Here is a 15743-nt window from a genome sequence, read left to right on the forward strand (position 1 = left end):
ATATATATAGTCTATATATATATATAGTCTATACATATATATATATAGTCTATACATATATATATGTATAGACTATATATATATATATGTATAGACTATATATATGTCTATACATATATATATAGTCTATACATATATATATATAGTCTATACATATATATATAGTCTATACATATATATAGTCTATACATATATATATATAGTCTATACATATATATATATATAATCTATACATATATATATATAGTCTATACATATATATATAGTCTATACATATATATAGTCTATACATATATATATAGTCTATACATATATATATAGTCTATACATATATATATAGTCTATACATATATATATAGTCTATACATATATATATATATATATTTATATATATATATATATATATATATATATATATATATATATATATATACTTGTTTGTAACATACTGAATTTTACTGGGTTCATATAATTCAGTAAATTTTCATGTACCAATGAATTTTAAGCCAAAGAGATATGACTTAAAATGTAAGCTACAAAATCATCCTATTTCATAATTGAGCATTAATATACTGTGTTAACAAAACCAAGACTTCAAAAAAGGAATTAATAGCAACAAAAAGTGTATTTCATTGTAAGTTACAATTGTTTCAATACCGGTTGGACAATTTCAAGCATTATGGCGTTTTAAAATTTTCACATAACCAGCCTCTCTTCAGACTTCTTGAATAAAAAACACTTTGACAATAGATCATTGTTTAAAGAAATTTCCCTTCAAGGAAAGGAAAGGAAACATGCGAAAACATTTACCCTGGACGCATCCTTTGTCAAAAGTCCATTTAAATATTAATATATCACCTAATTCTCGTATCCTTATTTAAAAACCTGTCATAAGAAGTTTCCACAATAACCCGTAGCCATTTAATATCTTTTAATAATACTATTCATTGAATTCCTAAATTAGATTTCTATATTTCTTTATTTCACATAATTACCTTTAAAAAATTTTTTTTTTTTAATTTTATTTTTATATTTATGGTCAGAACAACCTTGCTATAACGTTACAGTTATTTTTAGTTTCGTATTCGCCCATTGATGGCTTCAATGTTTACAAAATATCGATTATCTTATTACTTAGATTTAAGACCAGTTTAGGGTTAATATTTTATTAAATAGGAAAATAAAGAATGACATTACCTTATCTTTATTAATCCTCATACAACATTCCGAGTTAAGGATCTTATTCTATTTTTTACTATTTAATATTTTATTATTCACTTTCATTCATTAGATTATAATGTGGCTCACGATAGTTGTGAAAAAAAAAAAACTAACTACGAAATGAGATAATCCATCACGTTGTTAATTATTAGTTAAAAAATTATGTGTAACAAAGATCGAATTAAGTACTTATAACAGTTAAAGGGAGACAACTAGGGCTGTTTGATGTTTCAGGTCTAGTAAATACTAAAAAGCGTCTATGATTTATTAATTTAATTAAACAGATAGAGAAAAGGCTATGATAGCTTATTTAACAAATTAAGAATTTAAAGTATATTTTTAATCTTAAAACTGATTATTTACCCATGGGTTTAACCTACATCTGCTATCCATCCATAATCTACTAGGGTTACTTATGGCTCCAAAACCAAAATTACAATTCGTGTATTGTGTTCTTGGATACCAAAATAAAATAATATATATTCTCTAATAAGTATTCTGACAACAAAACCACCCAATAGCTACAAGTGTGCTTCACTCCGATGAAAAGGTGTCTACCCTTGCATTTTTGAATAAAAACATTTAGAACAAGAGTAAATAAACCAGCAGGGATTCTACAAGCTTTAGTTGTCAGAGAACAATATCAATTAATGTCTAATCCACTAATTACTAATTTAATTTTTTAATAATTGCTAGTTTATTGTTTAGTTGTTTTATTGAACTGAAAACGGTACCACTTATTTCACCATCAATACTACTACAACTAAATACTAAAAAAATGCTCGCGGTTATGGAAAAATGTTTCCAGTCTTTGTTGAGCTTTATATTTTATCTATATTTCTTATCCAGTTTAGAATAATAGAAACTATATTTGCTTACAGGATTTGGATCCATCGTTTAGACTACATCCTTCCAAGCTATTTAACTCTACATTAAAATTTGACCTTGTATCCGAGAATCCTTATTGTTATAAAATAACTTTTTATAACAATAAGGATTCTCGGATACAAGGTCAAATACCTCAGTTACATTTAAGGCGTGACAGCAGAAACCTATTCCTGTGAAAACATCCCTGTATAGCATCTAGCCTTTTATTCAAAATTTCTTCTTTAGAATTCACTATGTAAAAGGCTTCCAATAAACATAGATTGCACCTTTTTGATTTCCCAGGGCTATACTTCCTCCCCCTATCCACTAATGACCATTTTAATTCAAAATTTTTATTGTTTCTTTAAGTTCCCTGACCCAATCCCCTAATGCAGTTGTATTCCTCTTTTTATTTCTAATGCTGCTATCGTTAACAGTAACACCTTCTCTATTAGTTTCCATCTCTGGTTCCTTTTTAAAGGATACTACATGGTTTCTATATCTTTCCTTAAACACGGGTCCCATGGCCCCAAGATATATCTTCCTAGTATTGTCGGTTTTTATCTCGCATTTATACACTATTTCTGAGGTTAGGCATTTCCCACACAACGGAAAATTCCCAGGTATTTTGCAATTACATTTTCTGTCTAAGACACTTTCATTCGATGCTAACTCGTTATTATTCCTTATTTTGCTGATTTTCCTATTGTTGGAGCTGATTATAGTGTTAGTTAAGTTGCTTGACGTCGAGAAAGATAATTTTACCGAGTTTCTATTATTTTGCTTAATCTATTCTCCGGAGGGAAGTTTTTCTCAATTATTCCGTAGAATTCCCTAGGTATATTATTTTTGATGTGCTCGCTGAACGGTGGATTGAACCAAAGTTGTCTCTTGCGTCTATTTCTCTTATTTATGGTACCCCCTCGTCATTACCTGTTCTGCTGTTATTATTACTCCCTCCGTTCCTATTCTTTAGATCATTATCAACGTATCCCTTATTGATCTTTGGTTTCTTTCTAGCTCTCATTGCCATGTTATACGAAATTGTGCAGTTAGGTTTGTTGTTCTTACGATTATTGGTCCTATTATACAGTATTTTTCTATTGTATCCCGATCTCATAAAGGCATCTTTCTACCTTTCTAAGAATGAGAGTCTTTTTGATAAAAACAAGGAATATTACAATGATGCCCCGCCAGTGATTTGCAGATACGACCACAAGCCAGGCACGGAAAAGTTGTTGTCAGATTGTGTTTGAGCTTATCCTTGTCCAGTAGTGGGCGACCAACATGCCTTTTACCTTTCTATATATAACCACTTAATCCTGTCTTTCTAATTTTTTTCACAGTTAAAAAAAATAAAATGAGTGTCATCAGATGATTTTAAAAGTACTATTAAAAATTTCAAAAATACAGGGTGTAGAGTTTTCAATAAACATCGGCAAAAAGATTCTTTAATTATTAATTAATTGTAATATTTTCGAAAAGATTTTTTTAAATTAAAACTTGAAAATTACATAATATATGATGAATAAATTCTATTTCCGACTATTTTTGCAACTTAGCATGGCTGAAAAAAAATTGGTGTGGGGGGGATAAAATTTTGTCACCCCTCTTTGGCTGTCATCCAAGGTGGACCCCCACCCCCCACCTTAGCTACGCCACTGAGTTGAGTAGCGAGATTAAACGTTTTTTTTTTTAGATCATTTCAAAAATACCTTTCATAGTATAACAAATATATAAAAGAAATGTGAAAAAATAAAGCAAAATCTCGTAAATAGGAGCAAAATAAAAAAAGGAGCAAAAGAAAACTAGACCTGAAAAGTATATTGATTTAGTCCAAGTTTTATTAAAAAGATTTAAAATGCCGCTGCTTTTATTATCCAAAGTAAGAGTCATATTACCCTTAAAATAGCAGTTACAAAAAAAAAAAAATAGAAACATACGTAATAAAAAAGGGTTTCTAATTGAGAGAGAATTCCAGAATTATCTCTATCAACTAAAACGAGAAAGTTAAATTTATTGCCAAAACGATAGTAACAAACTATTTTCCTATTAAAAATAAAAACAGCTTACTTGACATACAATCCTGAAAGGCAAGAAACACGCAAACATATAACAGGTTTTTAAAATGTTCTCTTCTTTCAATCTTTTTCTCTAAGAGACGTTTTCTTAATCTTCTTAATCTTTTTAGACCTTCTCGTCCTAATGTTTTTCTTTTAAAATAAAAATGTCCTTCTACGAAGGGGAGTTCCTACTTTAACCACTTCAGGTTAAATTATCTTCCAAGACTGTCTCTTCTTTTATGGTCCTTGAACAAAGAGGGAAGTCCTTTTCATGGAGACCACTGTAATGAAAAATAAAGACCTTTTAAGATATTAGAAAGGTTTTATTCAACATAAAATTCAGCAGGTACAACAACATGGTCGGTAACAAACGACTAAGCTGGGAAAAGGCGCCAATTTCGTTCTATTTGTAAACATCTGGTGCGCATGCGCACTAGCGCTCTAAACTCACAACACTCTCCACCACATTTTATTTATTATTTCGGGTTGCAGGTGATCTTCCTTCCCCTTTTTGTAGCTTCTGGAAGAAATTTGAAAACGCTCTTCTTCAAGTCAGACTGTTGCTGCTGCTCTTCTATTTCTAAACACTTTGTTTTGTCGACTGAAGAGAAAGACTCTCCATTTGGTGAGGTATTATTCTTTGGGGTTTCCTGTTGATCAATCAACTCTGGTTCGCGGATGTTTGATGGAGTAGTAGAATCTGGTGATGTACCATGATCAGGGGAGACAGGAGATTCCAAGTTTGTAGAGGAGGTGTCAGTGACAGGAGTGGGGGTTAGGTCTTCTGTTGAGACTGTTGACTGACGGCCGTCAGGGAAACGAATTCTGGCAAAGTTGGCAAAGTTGGGAGTTGCAGATATTATATCTACTGGTTCCACTAGGGGATCTGACTTGTGTTGGTGGACAAACTTCCTAAGGAGGGCCGGTCCTCCTTGCAGCCACTCGGGTAAGGTATATCCGGTGCCCGACCTTCTGGAAAAGTTAAACATTCTCTCGTGTGGGGTTGAGTTAGTTGCTGTACAAAGTAGCGATCGAATAGAGTGCAAAGCTATGTCGAGTACTTCATGCCAGTGACGTTCGTCCAATTGCCTGGTTTTGAGTGCAAGTTTGATCGTTTTCCAGATTGTGCCATTTACTCTCTCGCATTGTCCATTGCCGATTAATGGTATGGAGTTGAGTGGGTAATCACAACTCCATGTTGCCAGAGAAACTCTTTTAGTTCACATTAAATAAACTGACTTCCTCGATCACTATGGATGGAATCTGGGCAGCCAAAAAAGGTAAATAAATTTTGGAGACAATTTATAACAGTTTTTGTTGATATGTCCTGACATGGATAGACAAAAGGATAGCGTGAATATTCATCTACAATCACGAGTAGGTATTTGAGATTATTCGTAGATGGTTTCGGTCCCATGAAATCTATTGAAAGACGTTCAAAGGGGGATCGGGAATGGATTAATCGACCTGATGGAGGTTTGAAGAACCTTGGTTTTAGTTCAGCACATATTTGACATTCAGCGCAGGTGCGCTTAGCATTTTCCATGGAGAATGGTAGATTCTTCTGCCTCACAAAGTGATAGTCTCGCTACTCCAGGATGACAAAGTGCTGCGTGCAGGTCCTTTAGTGATAATGAGCGCGAAGCAGAGCATGATCGAGAAAGGGTATCTGCAGAGTTATTAAGAGAACCTGGTCTATATACTATCTCATAAGAATAGTTTGAAAGTTCAAGTCTCCACCGAAGCAGCTTATCGTTTTTAATACGATTTGGTGTCTGCGTGTTGAACATAAATGATGCAGCCTGTTGGTCAGTAATAATGGTAAAGTGTCGACCGAGTAAGAGGTCACGCCATTTACGCACAGATTCTACAATGGCTGCCAATTCATGTTCCACTGCTGAATGTCGACGCTCTGACTGCGTTAGGGTTCTGGAAAAATATGCTACTGGACGTCCATTCTGGGAAAGGCAGGCTGCTAATGCTGTCGCAGATGCATCAGTTTCTATCGTAAAAGGAACTTCATCCTCAATGGCTGCAACCGAAGCCTTGCAAATTTCATCTTTCATGGCTTGAAATTGATTTTTGAGTTTCTCAGTGATAGGAAAGGACGTAATGTTTAATAAAGGTGAAATCCGATCTGAGAAATTCTCTATCCATGGTGAATAGTATGAGAAGAGACCTAGAGCCCGCCTGAGTGACTTACTGCAGTTCGGAATCGGTAATTCTTTTAGTGGTGTAAATCTGTCTGGATCAGGACTGATTGTTCCATTTTCCAATAAGTGCCCTAGAAACTTTAGTTTGGTTATACCATATTCACATTTTACATGGTTTAGTTGCAAGTTAAGACGGTTGATAACCTTTCTAAAAGCTTCCATATTTTCGTTTAATTCTTTATTAGTTTTTCCTCCGATGACAATGTCATCAATGTAGGCAAATGTACCTTGGAGTTCATGTTCTTGAATCAGATTATGCATAATACGTTGAAACACAGCTACTGAGTTCGTTAGCCCAAAAGGTAACCTAGAAAACTCGTATAGTCCTCCATCAGCTTCAAATGCTGTGTAAATTCTCTCGTCTCTACGTATAGGGCATTGATAATATGCAGACTTCAGGTCCAACTTATTGAAAATTTTGTACTGTGATAGTTGGCGTATGATATTCGAAATTTTGGGAAGCGGAAAAGCATCCAAAAGTGTAAACCGATTTATAGTTGCAGAATAGTCAACGACCATGCGACGCTTATGTTTTTCATTTCTAGTTACTAGTACTTGGGCTCTCCATGGGGAATTCGATTTGATTATGATACCTTCTTTTAATAATTTTTGTATCTCATTCCGGATAAATTCGCAGTCCGATGCTGAGTAGTTTCTGCTTTTTGTTGCGATGGGTTTACAATTCTTTGCTAAATTAGCAAAAAGAGATGGTGGCTCGATTTTCATCTGAGTGACGTTACAAATCTGTAAAGATGGTATCTTTCCGTTATAACGGAATTCCACCCGGTTATGCAATTGCATGAACTCTTGTCCTAGTATAATTAGAGCACACAAGTTGAGAAGGATAGATAGACGCATATTAGTGTAAATTTGTCCATTAACAGCAATGGACGCAACACAGTGTCCTAAGGTTTTGCTCGTGAGATTCGAGGAAGCCATGCTTACCGTATCATTAGAAGGTAATATACTAAGGCCGAGTGATCTCACAATGTTCATTCGTATAAAGTTATGAGTGCTTCCACTGTCTACCATAGCTTTCAAACAGGTACTATTAATTGTTGCATTTACTACAAAATATTGTGTGCATGGAGTGCATTGGGATGACGCAGTGAGGGCAATATATGCAGAACTAGTCCTGGTATTATAAGTTGTTTGTTTTATTTTAGATCGGCAGACTTTAGAGAAGTGGCCCCTCTTTCCGCATTTAAGGCAGTCAGCATTCCGAGCTGGGCAAATATTTCGAGAATGATTTTCTTATCCACAGAATTGGCATCTGGCGAAGTGAGTCGCCTGATTATTTCTGGAAACAGCAGCACATTCATTAGTTAGTTCCAAACTAGAGTTATTTTCAGATTCATCTGCATGAATAGATGCCTTTGCTACAATTGATGTGTCATAAGCTGCTGCATTATGTTGGGCTATTTCTAGACTTCGTGCAGTTGCTACGGCATGATCTAGGTTAATTTCAAAACTTTCAAGTAATCTCTGCCTAATAGTTGAGGAAGTGAGACCTGTGATAAATGCGTCACGTATTGCTAGCTCCGCATGTTGAGAGGCAGTAACATCTTCAAATTTACAATCCTTAGAAAGATTCTTTAGTTTTAGGAGAAACTGATCAATAGATTCACCTTGATTTTGTTTCCTAGTCGCGAGAAGGTGACGAGCAAACACAGAATTTACCGGTTTTACATAGGTTGCTTGAAGGATGCTAATAGCCCTCTCGAATGTTCAACAGTGAGATATAAGAGAATAGACCTTCGGTGAGATGAAATTAATCAGAATACTTAACTTATTCGGAGGATTTTGAGGATGAGCGACTGTGAGAGAGTCGATGCAGTTGATGAGGGTACGATACCAATGATTCCATTCGTCAGCGGTTGTATCTGACGATCCTGCGAATTTATCAGGTCTCAGTATATCATCCATTGTTGCTGTTAATTTTTAATTTTATGTTGAATAAATTGTAATGAAAAATAAAGACCTTTTAAGATATTAGAAAGGTTTTATTCAACATAAAATTCAGCAGGTACAACAACATGGTCGGTAACGAACGACTAAGCTGGGAAAAGGCGCCAATTTCGTTCTATTTGTAAACATCTGGTGCGCATGTGCACTAGCGCTCTAAACTCACAACAACCACATCGAATTATCTGATAATATACTCGTCTTCATCTTGTCTGACTGGTCGGCAAATATAAATTCTGTCTGTACAGAAAATATCCCAACAAACACAATCTGTTTCTTCTGATGGTTTTCTAGAGACAAATAATTTCCCAGTTTCTACCTTGTAAATAACGAGGAATGAAATTACATTGAAAGTTTAGTAACAATCAAAAGTGTTCCAAAAAAACGTATTTCTCTAAAAGAGAACAAACTGAAACTTTCTATTTAACGTCAATACTTGACTGGCCGGCTACACTCGATCTGGAGAAACCGGGCAAAGAGCCCTTCCCTCATTCCTGTCAGGACTGCTGTAAGGAAGAAGATGATAAACCATGACAAGTAAAAGGACACTGAACAGGAAGGAGGCGAAGGGACAAAAAGTATGGGCTTCCCATTCTACAAAGGCGAAAATGGCTGAATCCCTACCCTACACTCGTGATTTGGGAAATCAGGAAGAGAGTTCGGTCATCCATGAGGCACGCCAGTATTGATACTTTTTCCGTCTATTGATGACTACTTGTAAAAACCTATCAGAGAGAAATAATTTGATAGTTAAAAAGACATTTCTAGATATTAAATAGCTGAAAATCTACTCTTGTAGAGAGTATCGAAGGCAAATATAAATGCTTTGCGGTGAGTAAGCACTAAATTAAAGCACATGTAGGCATGTTTGAGGTTTTATTTGGAGATGTCCTTGCCGCAAGGGTAGGTACCTTGTATGTAGGCACATATTCCATGTCCATGGCGATCTTGAAAGTCGGCTTAAGATGTAGTTAAAATAGGCTTTCATTAAGTGACAACTAGGAATAGATATAGAAGGTAAGCTTGTTACTAAGATCTAGATCTAGATCTAGAAGGGAGGCCTGTGACTAGGAATAAGTCTAGAAGTTAAGCGTGTAGTCAGAAATAGGTCTAAAAAATAAACCCGTGGTTAAGAATAGGTCTAGAAGGTAAGCTCGTTGCCGAGAATAGGTTTAAAAGGTCAGTATTTGTAGTTAGAAATATGTCTGCAAGGAAAGCTTGTGCTTAGGAATAGGTCTAGAGGGAAAGCTCGTGCCTGTAAATAGATCTAGAAGATCAGCTTGTGATTAGGAATAGGTCTAGAAGGTAAGATTGTGGTAAGGAATAGGTCTAGAAGGTAAAGTTGTGGTTAGGAATAAGTCTAGAATGGAGAGCTTGTGATTATGAATAGGCCTAGAAGGTAAGGTTGTAGTTAGGAATATGTGTAGAAGGTAAGCTTGTTGCCAGGAATAGGTTTACAAAGTAAGCTTGTAGTTAGAAATATGTCCAGAAGGGAAGCTTGTGATTATGGATAGGTCTAGAAGGAAAGCTTGTGGCTAAGAATATGCCTACAAAGTAAGCTTATGGTTAGAAAAAGGCTTAAAATGTAAGCTTGTGGTTAGGAATAGGTCTAGAAGGTAAGCTTGTTGCTCAAAAAAGTCGGAAAGGTAAACTTGTGGTCAGGAATAAGTCTAGAATATAAGCTTGTGGCCAGGAATATGTCTAGAAAATCAGCTAATTGTTAGAAATAGGTCTAGAAGGTAAGCCTGTGGTTAGGTATAGGTCTAGAAGGAAAGCTTGTGGTAAGAAATAGGTCTAGAAGATAAACTTGTGGTTGTGAATAGATCTAAGAGGTACGTTTGTGACCAGGAATAGGTCTAGAAGTTTAGTTTGTGATTAGGAATAGGTTTAGAAGGTAAGCTTGTGACCAGGCATAGGTCTAGAGAGTCAGCCTGTTGTTAGGTCTAGGTCTAGGAGATCAGCTTGTGGTTAAAATAGGTCTAGAAGGTAAGGTTTTAATTAAGAATAGGTCTAGAAGGCCAACTTGTGGTTAGAAATTGGTCTAAAAGGGAAACTTGGGGCTAGAAATATATATAGGAGGTAAGATTGTCAATAGAAATTGGTCTAGCAGGTAATCTTGTGTTTAGGAATAGGTCTAGAAAAGGAACATGGTCAGAATACGTCTATCAGATTAGTTTGTGGTTAAGAATAGGTCTAGAAGGTACGCTTGTGATTAGGAATAGTTCTAAAAAGTCAGTTTGTGGTTAAGAATAGGTCTAGAAGGGAAGCTTGTGGCTAGAAATAGGTCAATAAAGTAAACTTGTGATTAACAATAAGTCTAGAAGGGAAGCTTGTGGCTAGAAAAAGGTCTAGAAGGTAAGTTTGTGGCCAGGAATAGGTTAAGCATATCAATTTGTGATTATAAATAGGTCTAGAACATAAGTTGGAGATTAGGAATAGGTCTAGAAGGAAAGCTTGTGCCTAGGAATAGGTTTAGAAGGTAATCTTGTTGTTAATAATAGGTCTAGAAGGAAACTTGTGATTCTGAATAAGTCTAGAAGGGAAGCTTGTGGCCAGGAATATGTTTAGAAGGTAAGTTGTGGTTGGGAATAGCTTTAGAAGGTAAGCTTGTGATTAGGAATAAATCTAGAAGAGAAACTTCTTGCTAGAAATATGTTTAAAAGGTAAGCTTGTTGTTAGAAATAGATCTAGAAGGTAAGCTTGGTTCCAGGAACAGATTTAGAAGGTCAGCTTTTGGTTAGGAGTAAGTCTAGAAGGTAATCATGTGATTAGGAATAGGTTTAGAAGGGAAGCTTTTGGCTAGGAATACGTTTAGAAGGTAAGCTTGTGGTTTGGAATAGAGTTAGAAGGGACGCTTGTTATTGGGAATAGGTCCAGAAGTGAAGTTTGTGACTAGAAATACGTCTAGAAGGTAAGCTTGTGGTTAGGAATAGATTTAGCATGTAAGCTTGTTATCAGGAATATGTCTAAAATGTAAGCTTGTGATTAGAAATAGGTATAGAAAGTAAGCTTGTGGCTAGAAATAGGTATAGAAGGGAAGCTTGCTATTTAGGAGGCAAATGAGGAACATGACTGTCTGTAAGAGAATGAGCTATAAAAAACTATGAGTGCAGGGACTGTATAAATCTAGAAGCCAAACCAATTACTATTGTGGACATTAAAATTATCAAATACATGTATTTAGGTTTTAGTATGTAAGGAGAGTGCTACATCTATCATGTAAGAGACATGGTCGATTAAGGTGGAGTCATGATTCGACGGAGAATGATAAAGGATATGCAAGTAACACATGCAGTGTTGAAAGACGTTTTTACAGCTTGGAGCATTGCTGCAACTTTGTTGCAACCCCGACCCTCGGCTCTCCATGTGTTCACCATCGATTCTATTATACTTCTAACCAGTAAAAATGGTCTATTACAGTTCTCACCGAATGAAGTGACATATTGTACTCATAACGAAAATTATTAATTTTGACTCATTTTTGAAAAATGTTTTTGTTTAATTTCATTCTAGGATTGCCATTAACTCTCGACAAATGTGGATTTTTTCCATTTCTTATTGTGTTTATGACTGCTTTCATCGTTCAGGTAAGTGTTTTATGCATGCATGTCTATGTATTAATGCTATACGAGACTGAAAAATATCCAGTACATGTGTATTCATGAATAAACCTGAAAAACTAGAGGACAAATATAATTATCTCTTAAAGTATTGAAATTTGAATAATTAGTTGAATAATTAAATGTACAATAATACTTCTATAACCACATCCAACACCTGCCAGTATGTAAAACGAATGTTAAACTGATGATGATGATGATGTCAATAAAAAAAAACTTCCAGTGTTAAAGAACATCCACCTGTTCTTGTAAGTGAGTAAATATGAGATGGGATAGCCGAGGATTCGAACTTGCGAAGCTAGATTTGGAATTGAGAATTCCGATCATAAGTTAAAATAAATAGTACAGAAATGTTATTGAAAATGGAATGTAGAATTACCATTGTTTAGTTCACATAAAATAGTTAGATATCTGTTTATTGAAAAAGGAATGTAATGATATATTTTTGTTTCTGTTAAGTAAATGAAATTAAAATAAGGAACTTAAAAACGGACAATGGAAAATGTTTGTAAAGTGGGTAAATCAAAAATTAGGTTAGAGAGTCGGCTTTGTAGACACATAAGGAACAATGCATGTCAGGCCACGTGTCTGATATGCACGTGTTGGTCATGCAATGACGTCATGAGTTTTCAATATAGTTGGAGCTTGGCAAAGGGTCAGTCAGAGTCAGTCAGTCAGGGGAGAAGAGAAGAGTTAGAGACATAGCTGACATGGAACCTTGGAAGCGAAGGGGAGAAGAAAGAATCATGTAAAGATTTGAAATCCTTGATGCAAAGCCATTGACCGATCGAAATGGAATAAACAAACAACTTCATCTTTTTGTATCTGCGTCTTCGTGTTATGTTATTCAACAAAAAAGATATTGTCAATTTATATTATAAGAACTTTGTGAAAATCATCATCTCAAAAATAGGTAAAGAAATATATGTGTCAATGTTATAGAAACACTCCCATTCACAGAACTGTCAACAGTATAAATGTCAAACGCACTATCTCTCGGTCTATCTACCTATATATCAAATCTCCTCTCATTGTGTATTACATGCCGTCGGCTCTCCTGTATTAACACTACCCTATCACTTTATATATAAGACCTGTCTATCTCACAACATGAACACTCTAAGATTCTCTAAGACGAACAACAAATACATACGTCATCCCTTAAAATATAACCAGTATGTAATACCAGTTTAAAACCTTCATTTATCAAAGACAATTAAAAAAAAATTTCCTGTAAACTTTCGTTGCTGTTAAAAATAAGTTTACTTAATGGTATGTACTCAACTTAAAACACATATGTGTAACTCAACAACTATCCCTACTATGAATGCAAGAAACATATATTAATATACCCACACCATTACTCACACCTAAGAGTATCCTGCACCTCTACAAAACCGCCATTCACCCAAGCGTGGAGTATTGTTGCCACATCTGATCTGGTGCATCAACTACTAGTCTTTCATTCTTAGACAAGGTCCAAAAAATAGTCTCAAATCTGATATGTCCTGCACTATCATCCAAGCTCAACCGCTGTCCTATCGCTGCAATATTGCATCTCTATCCCTGTTTTACAAGTACTTTAATGGAATGTGCTCTGATGAACTCATAGCACTTGTATCCCTTCAACTAATCTGACAAGTAGCAAAATCCCACCCCTTCTCGTTTCATGCTTCCCTGACTGTACTATCATGCAGAAGTTTAAATGTAATATGAACAGATATCTCGCTACTCAACCCCCCACAATTCCCTGTTAGACACGATTCCAAATTCTATTTAAATACTATTTCCAATTGGATGCTATCTCCCTAGAATCCAAAACATTAAGGGAGATAACTTATGAATCTAAATGATTCGAGGGAAATAACTCAGAATCTCCATTATTTTTATATTATGCTACATATTAATACGGCATAATCACATTTGACACGCCGGTTCTCGTCAGATCACCAAAGTTAAGCAATGATGAGCCTGGCCAGTATTAAATGGGTGACCGTTTGAGACTTCCAGGTGCTGTATGTGCTCTCCACTTATCTCGGCATTGTTTCCAGTCGTCCTGGACTTCTCCTTGCCACTGGACTCAAACAGGGCCAATTCAGGAGAGGTGTGGTTGGAGATTGCGCAACCCTTGCCTCACAATTACATGTGCAACTGCCTCTACAGAGGATATCCTTTGTCTTTCAAGACTGAACGGAGGCATCGGGCGGGCACATCGGGGATACATATTAAGGTTTTGCTAAGGAATAAGGTAACATATTCTCCCCTGGATTCTCGTTATATCTAATTAACTTCCTATCTTAATTTTGAATGCAGCGCATCGGTAACATAAACGAGTGCTTTTGCAATCGTCATTATTGGTTCATGGTAAGTAACTATGTTATTAAGCGATTCCGGGCACTCATCAATCTGACAAGCAGCAAAATCCCACCCCCTGACGTGATACGGTAAAATATCAGCTGACGTGATATGATCTTAATAAAAAAAGATAACACTGCAATTAGCGTCCCAAATTCTCGTTTGAAAATTTGAAGTAATCACTTAATAAAATAGTTATTTTCCATGAACCAATAATGATGATTACAAAAGCGTAAAATGTAGTATATAATATAACGGATTTATAATACTTATTGTAAGCGGCAATAATTTTTTCAAAGTGAAATTATTCAACTTTGCAATCTTTGTCGTCACTTTTGGTAGTGTTGCTTATCGTTTTGTAATCTTATAGCCAATATATATCTGAAATGGTGCTTTCTGAGAATTTGTCATTGTGTGGAGGGAATTAACTCCATTTTACTGAGAGATTCGTTCATTATTTTCATACAAAAATTTAGGACGTTAAAACCAACGCAACTTGGAGGAATTGTAAGAAAAGTACGACTATTTAAAAATAAAAATGGTTCAAATCAAGTTCCGTCCGTCTTTGTTTTCATTTTCGTCAGATGATATTTGTAATATTCTTTCATTGTTAAGAAGGAAGCAGAACAAGACGCTTGGTATAGTCAAGGATATTTATTTTTGGTAAATTTAACTCTCTTGAATAAAGAGTTCTCTAAGGGGAGCCTTCTTTCAATGATTAGAAGAAAAGATAGGAAAAGGAACATTTTTTGAAACGATGAGACAAAATAAAAAATCAATTAGCAACTGTCCCACCTCTAAATCTTTTAGGGGCTCTAATGACAAGTTTAGACCTGGTGGTTTGAACTGTTGTAAGATTGTTGTAGGTGTCTGTGTCTGGTACTCCACAGGGTTTTTAATTAAAAGGTGATATGCTTTTGTGTGCTGTTTGTCTATATTGGTCGAACAGTCTTTGGTAGGCTCCTGAGGAATTTCAGTTGAGTGTACCTCCGGACATGATGTGATTCCAGAGGTGTCTACCCTAAGGTGCTATCCATTTCAACAAAGAGTTTTTCCAGAAAGGGTCTGTACCATGTACAACCTTGGTTCTCTGCTCATTTGTGTGACAAAAAATATTTAATTCACACATTAAAAAAAAATTATTATTATTATTATTATTTATTTATTTATTTATTCATTTATTTAAATACAAAAGAAAAAACGTACAAGTATATTTGTTTTCAGTAGAAAACTATCTGTATGTAAATTTATTAGGCTGGTGCAAAAACAATATCGTTTTCTCACATATTACTTTTGTATATGATTTCTTAATTAATTTATTGATATATATAGCTATGTTATATATAATTTTGACGCGCGTTTTTGCTCTATCGAAACGTGTTATTTGTTACCATTCTCTATCTCTTCATTTTTTTTTGCAGGCCTTTTGACAGCATGGA

The 15743-nt window shown here is 35.1% G+C and overlaps 1 protein-coding gene across 1 annotated transcript in view; it reads left to right on the forward strand.

Moving 5' to 3' along the window:
- LOC145291377 (uncharacterized) overlaps positions 1-15743 on the forward strand; it is a 176064-nt gene that overhangs the window by 53676 nt on the left and 106645 nt on the right. The window contains exon 3 of the mRNA XM_080137165.1: positions 11843-11916. Coding sequence (XP_079993291.1) covers positions 11843-11916 — 74 coding nt within the window. The remainder of the gene's footprint in view (positions 1-11842; positions 11917-15743) is intronic.

The sequence above is a fragment of the Euprymna scolopes genome, chromosome 12 (assembly GCF_053919585.1).
Source record: "Euprymna scolopes isolate OS-2025 chromosome 12, ASM5391958v1, whole genome shotgun sequence".
NCBI lineage: Eukaryota > Metazoa > Mollusca > Cephalopoda > Sepiida > Sepiolidae > Euprymna > Euprymna scolopes.